At 39.8% G+C, this 12,207-nt stretch overlaps 1 protein-coding gene across 1 annotated transcript in view; it reads right to left on the reverse strand.

Annotated features, from left to right (window-relative positions):
- LOC111158832 (caspase 8 associated protein 2) overlaps positions 1 to 11,807 on the reverse strand; it is a 30,466-nt gene extending 18,659 nt beyond the window's left edge. The window contains exons 1-3 of the mRNA XM_022521113.1: positions 11,745 to 11,807; positions 4,065 to 4,147; positions 1,131 to 1,199 (exon numbers count right to left, since the gene is read on the reverse strand). Of these exons, the coding sequence (XP_022376821.1) occupies positions 1,131 to 1,199; positions 4,065 to 4,119 (124 nt within the window). The 5' untranslated portion in view covers positions 4,120 to 4,147; positions 11,745 to 11,807. The remainder of the gene's footprint in view (positions 1 to 1,130; positions 1,200 to 4,064; positions 4,148 to 11,744) is intronic.
- Between the last annotated feature and the right edge of the window lie 400 nt (positions 11,808 to 12,207).

The raw sequence follows: 12,207 nt of genomic DNA on the forward strand, positions 1-12,207 counted from the left end.
ATGAGGTATTATTCAGCCATGAGAAAGAAGGATATCCAGCCATTTGCAACTACATGGATGGACCTTGAGGACATTATACTAAATGAAACAAGTCAGAGAAAGACAAACACAGTATGATATCAATTTATATGTGAAATCTAAAAATGCCAAATACATAGAAACAGAGACTGGAATGATGGTTATCAGGGACTGGGGTGGGGGGTCGGGGAAGAAGAGATGTTGATCAAAGAGTATAAACTCCCAGCTCTAAGATGAGTAAGTTCAGGGGATCTAAAATACAGAATAGTGATTATAGTTAATCACACTGTATTACATACTTAAAAGTTCCCAAGAGAATACATCTTAAATGTTCTCACCATAAAAAAGAGATGATAATTATGTATCAGGATTGATGCAGGTGTTAGCTTAGGCTAAAGGGGTAATCATTTTGCAACACATATGTGTAAGCAATACTTACATACCTTAAATTTATACAACGTTAAATGTCAACTATATCCCAGTAAATTGGGGAAAAAAGAAAATATATGTGCTAAGTTTTTTGAGGTTGTGTCTGTTTCAACTCAAAGGGCTATACATTTCTCCACCCCCTGCATTTCGTCCAAATCGATACTGATTAGAAAACCAATTTACCTAAAGCACTTATGTCAACAAATCAGTATCGTATCTGCTCAAAGATATCTTATTATTGCTTTGAGATATCTGATTATGGAAAAGGTTTCTAATTTGGATAGGTCATTACTTTCTCTGCATATCATATTCTTACGGATACACTTGAAAACATTTATAGCAACTACCCTTTTCAAAAGTTCTAATGTCATGTAAGCCGTGACAGAATGAGTAGTAATATATGTATATACAACACCAACAGTCTGCATTTTAATGGTACAAGATATATTTGCTCAAGGTCCAGTTAAATCTGAGACCTAGATGATAACAAACCTGAGTGCTAATTTGTTTTACTGATCAAACTTTAGTCAAGAAAATAATTACCTAAGTAAAATTATTCCAAAGAATGGTCAAATTATTCAGGAACTATGCATTACTCTGAGAACTGTAACAAAATAAATATTTCTAATAGATTGGCCACTCACCCCAAAAAAAGAACCTATTTTATTTTAGAATTTACATACCAGAAACAGCACTGTCCAATCCAGCATATATGTCCAAAGAACCTTCATCATTATTTTTAAGAGGAGAAGCTGCAAGAAAATCAAAGACTTGTTAAAAATGATTTTATGCACTTAGTGAAGTTTTTCTATTCCTACTCTGGGGAGCCAGGAAAAGGAGACTTTTATCAGTCGTACACCAAAAAAGACAATTGTCTTTAAGTTTTTATACATCCTTATAAACAGAAAGATCTCAATACACAGATTTATGACTCAGCGTCTTTTAGGCTTAAAAACTCATTTTCAAAAAGAAACTTTTGACAAGGTTCCAATTCCAATTATAGCACAGTAGTTCTATCAGACCAATCCTTCTGCTGAGAACAACTATAAACTCCAAGCAATCTATTAAAAGCTATCTATAGGGGCGCCTGGGTGGCTCAGTGGGTTAAAGCCTCTGCCTTCGGCTTAGGTCATGATCCCAGGGTCCTGGGATCAGCCCCACATCGGGCTCTCTGCTCAGCAGGGAGCCTGCTTCTCCCTCTCTCTCTCTGCCTGCCTCTCTGCCTACTTGTGATCTCTCTCTCTGTCAAATAAATAAATAAAATCTTTAAAAATAATAATAATAAAAAATAAAAATAAAAGCTATCTATAGTCAAATGCTCCATCACTAAACTATTATTGTGGTGATCATTTCCCATTACATACAAATACAGAATCATTATGTCATACACCTAATACAACTAATACAAAGTTGTATATATAATTATACTGCAATTTGAAAAAAAGGAGGGGGGAGCAATCTAAAAAACAAAAAAGCAACCCAAAGCAGGCAAAAATTGAAGGGGAGACAATACCTGAAAAACAGTCTTAAGTGTGTCCCCTATCCTTCTTTTATTACAATTTTTTGTAATAAAATTTTTTGTAGAAGGATACGCCCTAATTGAAGCCAACAATGGGCAGTGAAAACTCAGATGGAAACCTCTAGTCCTAATAGCTTGAAGAACAAGAGAAAGAACTTGGGAGGGATAACAGCAACTAGAAACTAAGAAAGAAAATTCAGAGAGCTGGAGAATATTCCCCAAATTGTGTCCAAATCTCCTAGTGATCCCCAAAGTACGTAAAGGTTAAAACTCCAAAATGTCCAGCTAAAGTTAAAATATCTGAACAGGGTTTTCAGCTGCTATCCACCACAGGTAAGACAGAAGTTTAAGTTCAGCTAAGTTAAATACTTGCTAAAAGTAAAAACAACATTCTTCCGAGCAATATAGCATAATCCAAATATCTCTAGAACATAACAGAATTCAGTGTCCAGAATGCAATCCAAAATTACTACATAGGAAGAAACAAAACAAAACAAATAAACAAAAAAAAATGAAAATCCTAAAACTGAAAACTACAATTTCTAATTTTTTTTTTAAAGATTTTATTTATTTATTTGACAGAGGGAGAGAGAGATCACAAGCAGGCAGAGAAGCAGGCAGAGAGAGAGGGGGAAGCAGGCTCCCTGGCGAGCAGAGAGCCCGATGTGGGGCTCGATCCCAGGACCCTGGGATCACGACCTGAGCCGAAGGCAGAGGCTTAACCCACTCAGCCACCCAGGCGCCCTAACAATTTCTAATTTTTAAAAAAATTCACTGAATGTTCTTGACAGCTGAGCCAGTGAATTTGAAGATAAATCAATAAAAACTACCCAATCTGAAGAATAGAGAAAAAAGATTTAAAACAAAATCAAACAAATAAACAAAAAACAAAAGTCTTAGTAACCTATAGGATAATGTCAAAAGTTCTCACATACTATATATCTGGAGTCCCAGAAGAGAGATGGGGACAAAAAAATTATTCTATAAAAATACTAAAGAGTACCAGAAGGACTAAAAATGATAAATAATTGAGTAAATATAAAAGACTAATTTTTCTTAATTTGATTAACTCCTCTTAATTTTTTTAAAGATACATAGAATGCTTTAGAGCAAAAATTACAGCTTTGTATCATGAGATTTAATGACATCTTTAACATAAAAGGACGAATGGAGGTTAAAGACAACTATACATACAAGATTCTACATCTTAGGTGAAAAGGTACAATACCAGAAAGTAGACCACAAAGTGTTAAAGAAGTATACTGCAATCCCTTGAGCAACCACTAAAAATAATGCAAAGAGGTGTAGTCCATAAAGCGAACATATAAATTGGAATGGAATTCTAAAATATATTCAACATTTGAAAGAAGGCACGAAAATCAGAAAGAAAAAAACTAATGAGAAAAACTAAAATAAAGAATTAAAATGATGATTAAATACCAATCATAATAATAAAGAAAATTTGAGGGGCGCCTGGGTGGATCAGTGGGTTAAAGCCTCTGCCTTTGGCTCAGGTCATGATCCCAGGGTCCTGGGATCGAGCCCCGCATCGGGCTCTCTGCTCAGCAGGGAGCCTGCTTCCTCCTCTCTCTCTGCCTGCTTCTCTGCCTACTTGTGATCTCTGTCAAATAAATAAATCTTTAAATAAAATAAAAAATTTAAAAAATAAAGAAAATTTGAGGGTTAACTGACAAATAAAAATAGATTGAATAAAATTATTGTATCAATGTTAAATTTACTGAAATTGATATTATGCTGTTGTTATACCAGAAAACCTAACTTTCTCTTATGAAATACACACTGAAGTATATAAATAATACATGCAACTTACAAGTAACAAATACCTATTTTGTATTTCTTTGGATATGGCAATAAATATCATTACCACTTATACTGGCAAAGTTGTTAATTTCATTAAATTTAAGAGACTCAAAAGCATACAATAAGAAAGTTCACATTTACTAAGTATTTCCTATTTGCCAGGCACTTTATTGTCTTAATTCATTTGTAAGAAGAGAAAGTTGATGAGTGGTATCAGTGAACATAAATTATTTTATACTTAAATAAATTTAGAAGAACAGTTAAAATGAGCTCTTACCAGAAAAGACATCATATAAACTTGTTCCATCACCGTTGTCATCATCTGCTGCCATGATCCTATTTCCTTTTGACAGTCGCCATCTAAAGTATTGAATATAAAGATTTTCCACTTAAAATCAACCTCACAAGTCAGAGAGTGAACCTAGCTTTAAGTTAAAAAGCAACTTCTAAATTTGGACACAATGAATAAATTCACTCCCTATCATCACTTTTCAAAAAGTACCTAACATTTTCCAAAACCTTAAACTTGCTTATTATAGTTAAGCCATGTCACAAAGTAAGTGATGCTAATTTTATAAAATAGACCAAAACACAAATTAACTTTTATACAAAAGTAAGCCAACTATCATACTAAATAAGTACAATTATATGCTGAGTTCTGTGAGTCTTCTTAGCAAAACATCCAACCTGGGGTTGGTCTTGGGAACTCTTAACATGTTTTCACCAGTGAGAGAGTAAGACAGGAACAACAAAGAATTCGATAATATACGAGGCCTGGTAAAGATGTGAGAAAAGAGGTATTCTCATACGTCACCCAAGTGTACACCGGTGCAAGCTGTATGGAGGCAATCTGACAATAGCTACCAAATTTTTAAATGCAAATAATCTTCGACGCAACAAGTCATATCTAGTACTGTGTTCTACAGATATACAAGCACATGGTTAAAGATGTACATAAACGAACATTCAATGCAGTGCTGTTTGTAGTGGCAAGAATGGAAGCAACAAAAGAATCCAAAACAAACCAAAAAATGTGACTTATCTGATAGTCTCCAATCTGCCAGTAAAATGTGATGATGGTGCCTATGGTCAATGAACTGTGGCTACTGAGGGTTATTAAGGATACCTAGAGCTGTGCATTTCTGCTTCCACCAAGATATACTCTTAACAGCAAGATTACATTTACTAACAAATCCAATTATGCCAATTTCCTTATTTTTTATGAGGGGCGCCTGGGTGGCTCAGTGGGTTAAAGCCTCTGCCCTTCGGCTCAGGTCATGGTCCCAGGGTCCTGGGATCGAGCCCCGCATCGGGCTCTCTGCTCAGCAAGGAGCCTGCTTCCTCCTCTCTCTCTGCCTGCCTCTCTGCCTACTCGTCATCTTTGCCTGTCAAATAAATAAATAAAATCTTTAAAAAAAAAAAAAAAAGACTACTTGGCCTATTAAGTTAAAAGTAGGAAATCAATAGAGCTGAAAAAAACCTGGATCTTTTTATCCTTCACTGGTCTTAAATTTTTCTACAGTTGCTTATGGAAACATTGTCCATACCTTTATCTCTATAGGTTCCTGACCACTAAAAGTATGTTTTTAATTACTTACATATTTAATACAAAGTGACAGCTCATTTCTTAGTCATGCCATATGTTACATTAAGAGTTCTTCAAAATTATTTCTGAGAATAATATACACAAGAATATGAAAGAGTTAAATTACATATGTGATTTCTCACCACGTACACATAAAGTTAAAGGAACTGTGGCCATTAATCATGTCTCTCAATTTCAGATCCACCCTTCTGTGATAATGAAGAATGACCTTGGAAATATTTCTCCTTTGTAACTGGCTCAGTGTTAAACCTTATCAGTAGAGCGCTGGAGACACACTGGAAAGGAAGGTTTTTCTTCCCAGTTTCACTGTGCCTGGCTAGTCAGGCTCCTGCAGAACATCTTTCTCTAGCATCTAGTTCCTGCAGCAGACAGTCTCTCCAGCACTAGGTTCCTACAGGGCACCATCTCTCTATATACTTGCCTCCTGTAAGTGAGGTTTCTATTACAAAGGACTCCTGTAGGACCCAGCTTGCTCCTGCCAGCCTCCTGGAGAGGGCAATTTCTCCAACTCTTGGATCCCACAGCACTTGACAGCCAGCAGCACCCAGGAGCTTCCTTATGCATCTCTTCTACCAGATTCAAAGCAGTGTCACCAGCAGGGCACTTAGCAACTTCTCTGCCCTTCACTTCGCCCCAGCCATACACCTTCCAATGAGGGCAAAGACAGCCCTTCCGTGGATGATCTATCTCAACCCTACAGGTACTGGCCACTCCCTCTATCTTCTTCTATTCCTACCTTCTTTAGAGTAATCTTTAACTTTTTTTTTTTTTTAAGATTTTATTTATTCATTTGACAGACAGAGATCACAAGTAGGCAGAGAAGCAGGCAGAGAGAGAGAGGAGGAAGCAGGCTCCCTGCTGAGCAGAGAGCCCCATGTGAGGCTTGATCCCAGGACTCTGGGATCAGGACCTGAGCCGAAGGCAGAGACTTTAACCCACTGAGTCACCCAGGAGCCCCTAGAGTTATCTTTAACTCTTACTAACCAATTCCCAGTTATTCTAACCGTCCGTTAATAATTCTTTTTCTAGAGGCACGGGCCTGGTTTCGTCAGTAGTAGAACATGTGACTCTTGCTCTCAGGAACATGAGGTCAAGCCCCACACTGGGCATGGAGCCTACTTTTAAAAAATAAATAAATAAAATAATAATAATTCTTTAAGTATTTTTTCTTCAAATTACTGTATGGTCTTTGTCTCCTGATTAGATCCTACCTGATACAGATAAGAGTCATAACAGAGATTTTAACACACTTTTCTCTGCTAGTGAAGCAGTTAATTAATGATACAAGTCTGAAAACAAAACTGACAGATCTGACCTGATTTTGTATCTCTGCATACAATAATTCAGAGAACTTATACTATGTTCAGGTACATCTATAAGAATTGACTGTCATGACAGTAATTTTTAACAAGTATCAAAGAACTTGTGTCAGAAATTATATCAGAACTTGTATCAACAAGTATCAGAGAACAAGCTTTTATCAAAACCAACAAAATTCAGGGGTGTGTGTCTGGATCAGTCTGTACAGTGCATGATTATTAATTTCAGGATCTTGAGTTCAAGTCCCATGGTGCTCAGGGAGCCCACTTTTAAAAAATAAACAAATAAATAAAATTCAAAGTTAATAACACACTCTTAAATTTCCCAGCTCCTTTGGAAATTTGCAAGGAAAGATCAAAGAACAAATATTAATAGAAATGGGGAAACATAGAACTGAATCACAATGAATACACCATGAAGCAAAGTTTGTGGAATACAATCAAAATACTTTGAGGAAAAGAAGACAAAGTATTAATGGGTTCATCATCCAACTCGAGAAGTTAGAAAAAGGTCCAATAAATGTGTATAGTTTAAAAAAAAAAACAAAGAGGGGTGCCTGGGTGGCTCAGTGGGTTAAGGCCTCTGCCTTCGGCACAGGTCATGAACTCAGGGTGCTGGGATCAAGCCCCGTGTCAGGCTCTCTGCTCAGCAGGGAGCCTGCTTCCCTTCCTCTCTCTCTGCCTGCCTCTCTGCCTACTTGTGATCTGTCTGTCAAATAAATTTAAAAAAACAAACAAACAAACAAAAAAAAAACGAAACAAAGAAACACATAAAGGACAGAAATTAATAAAAAGCAACAAGCATTATACAGATGAATAAATAGGGGCGCCTGGGTGACTCAGTTGGTTAAGCCACTGCCTTCCACTCAGGTCATGATCCCAGAGTCCTGGGATCAAGTCCCACATTTGGGCTCCCAGCTCTGCAGGGAGTCTGCTTCTCCCTCTGACCTTCTCCCCTCTCATGCTCTTTCTCTCTCAAATAAATAAATAAAATCTTTTAAAAAAATAAAATAGATATGAATAAATACATTTATATTTATGGTGGTTCTTCGAAAAGACAAGTTAAATAGGCATATCCTGGGCCAAACTAGTCAAGAGAAAGTAGGTACAAACATTAGGAATAAGAAAGGAGGGGCACCGGGGCGCCTGGGTGGCTCAGTGGGTTAAGCCTCTGCCTTCAGCTCAGGTCATGATCTCAGGGTCCTGGGATTGAGCCCCGCCTCCACTCTGCTCAGCGGGGAGCCTGCTTCCCCCCCTCTCTCTGCCTGTCTTCTGCCTACTTGTGATCTCTCTGTCAAATAAATAAAATCTTTAAAAAAAAAAAAGAAAAGAAAAGAAAAGAGGGGCACCTGGGTGGCTCAGAGGGTTAAGCCACTGCCTTTGGCTCGGGTCATGATCTCAGGGTCCTGGGATCGAGCCCAAAATCGGCCTCTCTACTCAGCAGGGAGCCTGCTTCCCCCTGCCTCTCTGCCTACTTGTGATCTCTCTCTCTCTCAAATAAATTTTAAAAAAAGGGCGCCTGGGTGGCTCAGTGGGTTAAGCCGCTGCCTTCGGCTCAGGTCATGAATTCAGGGTCCTGGGATTGAGCCCCGCATCGGACTCTCTGCTCAGCAGGGAGCCTGCTTCCTGCTCTCTGCTTCTCTGCCTACTTGTGATCTCTATCAAATAAATAAAATCTTAAAAAAAAATAAAACCGAAAAACTTCCCATTACTTCCCAATGTCTACTGAATAAAGTCCAAACACCCTACCTTAATACACACTGATGCCTACTTTCTAGCCCATCATTCACTCTCCTGAGGTTTTCCATATCCCAAGATTCAGTCAAAATGGGTTCCTGTTTGCAAATGCAATTCCTGATACCATCTCCCCACTACATCTATGAGCTCACAAACAACTCCAGGTGTGAATACACACATACTAGAATTTGAAAATTGAGGTTTTAGAAAAGTTAGGTTATATATTACACAATTAAGATACTTGGACTTCATCCAGCACGAAATGGGAAAAACCACTGAAGGTTTTTAAAGCAAGAGAATATCATGATCAGGGCACCTGGGTGGCTTAGTCATTAGGCATCTGCCTCCAGCTCGGGTCGTGGTCTCAGGGTCCTGGGATCAAGCCCCATATCGGGCTCCCTGCTTGATGGGAAGCCCGCTTCTCCTTCCCCCCCACTCCCTATTCTTGTGTTCTCTCTCTCTTTCTGTGTCTCTCTCTGCCAAATAAATAAATAAAATCTTGAAAAAAAAAAAGAATATCATGATCAAATCTGCATTTCAGGAATTTAACTCTATCTAGCAATAACAGTATAGAAAATATTAGTAGCAAAAAACAGAGACTATTAAAACAGTACAGGAGATAATGAAGGGTAACAAAGTAATTAGCAGTGGAAATAAACAAGCAGATCTGAGATTTCTACAGAGAATCCAAAAGATTTCATGAGTGTACTCAAATGTCCACTCCTGACCACTTCAAAACCACAACCTGAGTTGTCTTTTCAAAATGCAAATCTGGGGGCACCTGAGTGGCTCAGTTGGTTAAGCGTCTGCTTTTAACTCAGGTCATGATCCCAGGGTCCTGGGATCCAGCCCGCTTCAGGTTCTCTGCTCAGCGGAGAGCCTGCTTCTCCCTCTCCCTCTGCCTGCTGCTCCACCTGCTTGTGTCTCTCTGTCAAATAAATAAATAAAAGTTTAAAAAAATACAAATCTGATCATGTTCCCCCCTCTGCTTAAAACCCGTCAGTGCTTCCTACTGACTTTAGATTAAAAAACAAATTTTGTCACAATTTTGCTTACAAAGTCCAGAGTGACCAGGCCCCTGCCCACAATTACAGTCTACATCCTTCTTACCCATTTCCCAGCAGTCTTTACCCTTGATCATATGGACGTTCTTTCAGCTCCTTGAACATGGCATTTGTTCCCTCTCACCACAGGGCCTCTGCAGGGAGTGCTCTTTCCTCAATGCTCCACTGTCACTTAATTCGTCTCTCGTATTTTGACTTAAGTAATGTTTGAGCCTTCCCTGGCTACCTCCTCTCACTACTAGGTCAGGCCCTCTCTATTATATTCTTATATCACTGTGTCCTTTCTCTATATGGCCTCTTTTCAATTTAAGATTACATTTTTGTGGAAATTCCTAAAGAAATGTCCATCTCACCCACTGGACTGTAAGCTCCATGAAGACCAGGACTGGCTCTGTCTGTTCATCAGTGTATCCCCAGCTCTCAACACAGGGCCTTGCAAGTCAGTAGGTAATAAAAAAAGTATCTGTTGAATTACTGATATTCCTAATCTATTCATGACAACTCTGAAGTTCCTAGCTTTGATAACAAGGTAGTCACACCTTTAACTGAAATAGAGAACCAAAGAAAGCAGGATGAATTATCTGTAGGACATGCAGGTAAAGATGTCTAACAGATAACTGAAAACTAGAGTATGCAGCACAAAAGAAAAAATGTAATTGGTAAAGGTCAGATTACTCTCTTGAAATCACAAAGGCCAGTGATTCTCCTGGAAGAGGGAGGAAGAGGAAGGATTATGTACCAGAATCCCTCAGAAAGAGGGGTTTATTCACATGTGCTCTCACCTTCCCCCAAATGAGGATCTCAATATATAATGCAAGGTACTAGTGACAGAGGAAGTGTTGCAACTATGCAAAGTGGAAAGGCAAAATTTTACATGTTGAGAACCATGATGATGAAAGAAAAATGCTGCAAGGTCACTCATAATCATTTTACGAACAATCCTAATGGGTTCAGATGTGAAGACGAAGCATATGAGAGAAGGATTACCTTGTCTTTTCTGACAGGACAATGTTGTAAAAAGACAGTCTAAAGGCAATTTCCCTTAAAAAAGAAAAAAAAAAAATGAAAGACTGAAATAAGCATCTGTAGAGAAAAACAGGAAAAAGCCCGGGGAGGAGAGTGTATTTTAAGGTTCATGGGAAAGGCTAAATGTAATACAGCAAGATTCCTGAAGAAAATGTAAAGGGAAAACAATAGCAAACACTATATAAACTGAACACTATATGCCTGGGTCTTAAATGTTCCAAATACATTGATTTCAATCTTTTCAAAGTCCCATAAAGTACATACTATTCTTTTCCCGTTTTATAGATGAGGAAACAAATAACAAGTGATTAAGAAATTTGTCCCAAGGTCAAACAGCTGATAAGTGGCATATCTGGGATTAGATTCCAGCTCCTTCATTAAAGCCAAATGACAAAATCAGGGATATTCGCCAGAGATAAAAGTATAATTTTTTCTTGAAAGGGGGCCACCTCTCGTGAAATGGGAAGAAACGCTAGAAGATAATTGGGGTGGGGGTTGGGGAATTCTTGCCCTGGTCTCAGTCCCACTCCAATCAAAGCAGCACTGAGCAAGATGGGGGAGGGGCACTGAGGAAGGGGAAAGGTTTGGAGCTGTAGGTGTGGAGGATGGAAAAGACCAGGGAAGAATCCGGGAAAGACTAGACAGAATCAGAGTCAACGCCAACTTGATCCCTGAAGCACAAACCCTGCGCTTCTGCTAATACTACATTAACATCTGAGTTGGGGCCAACTGTGTGTCAGGCGCTGTTCTGGGCGTTGTGGAGATCAAGATAACTTCTCCGGGTATTACGGTCTCGGAAACAACCAACATCAATGATGATCTGACACTAAGGAAAGACACATTCCTCCAGAATCGCATCAGAAAGCTGTAAGGAGTACATTCCAAGACAAGACTGGTTTGAGGGGGAGGGGCGGGAGGAGCAGTCGAAAGGGCAGTTCCTACGTGCGCTCGCCCCAAACACCCCTGGATACTCTCGAGGAACCAAAGAGCGACACGAATGAGAGCCCAGAAACTGCACCCGAGGGCGGCGGGAACGCAGCTACCTGCGGGCCCCGGACATCAGGCGCGCACCCCTCCCTCGACTCCGCGGCTCCCTTGGACTCCCTGGCTCCCCAGAAACCGCCGGCTTCCGCTCGGGACACTACCACGCCATTCAGTCTCTTCCCCAACAGCCCTGAGCGGACCAGACCCCCAAATCAACTTACCCGCCCTGCCTAGCCCAAGAGAGCCGGGGATCCCTTCTGGACACCGAGGTCTCCCAGGCATCTCCACCAATGCCAGAACGCACTCAGGACGCGAAGGCGGGACTGAGCATCCATGGCCAATCAGACCAGACGTAAAGTACGTCCCGGCGCACATAACTAGTTCCCGCCTTTGGGAGGGCGGAAAAAAAAAAACACGGTTGGCGCCAAACTCGCGTAGGCTTGTGCGGACTTTAAGAGAAAGGGGCGGAGCCTACGCTGGCCGGAGCGTGTGGGCGGAGCTTCACTCCGGGAAGGGGCGGGGCTTTAAAGAAGGTTGGGGCGGAGTCTGGGAGAAGCTCTCTAATGAAAGGGAAAGTAAGCTCTGAGAAGGCTCTGTCATTTATTTAGTCCTTTATTCTATAAATTCTATTGAATGTCAACCGCGTGCTAGACGTAGTTCTGGACTCTGGCTCCATAATGATAA

Source organism: Enhydra lutris, unplaced genomic scaffold, assembly GCF_002288905.1.
Source record: "Enhydra lutris kenyoni isolate GAN:26980312 unplaced genomic scaffold, ASM228890v2 scaffoldscaffold63, whole genome shotgun sequence".
Lineage (NCBI taxonomy): Eukaryota > Metazoa > Chordata > Mammalia > Carnivora > Mustelidae > Enhydra > Enhydra lutris.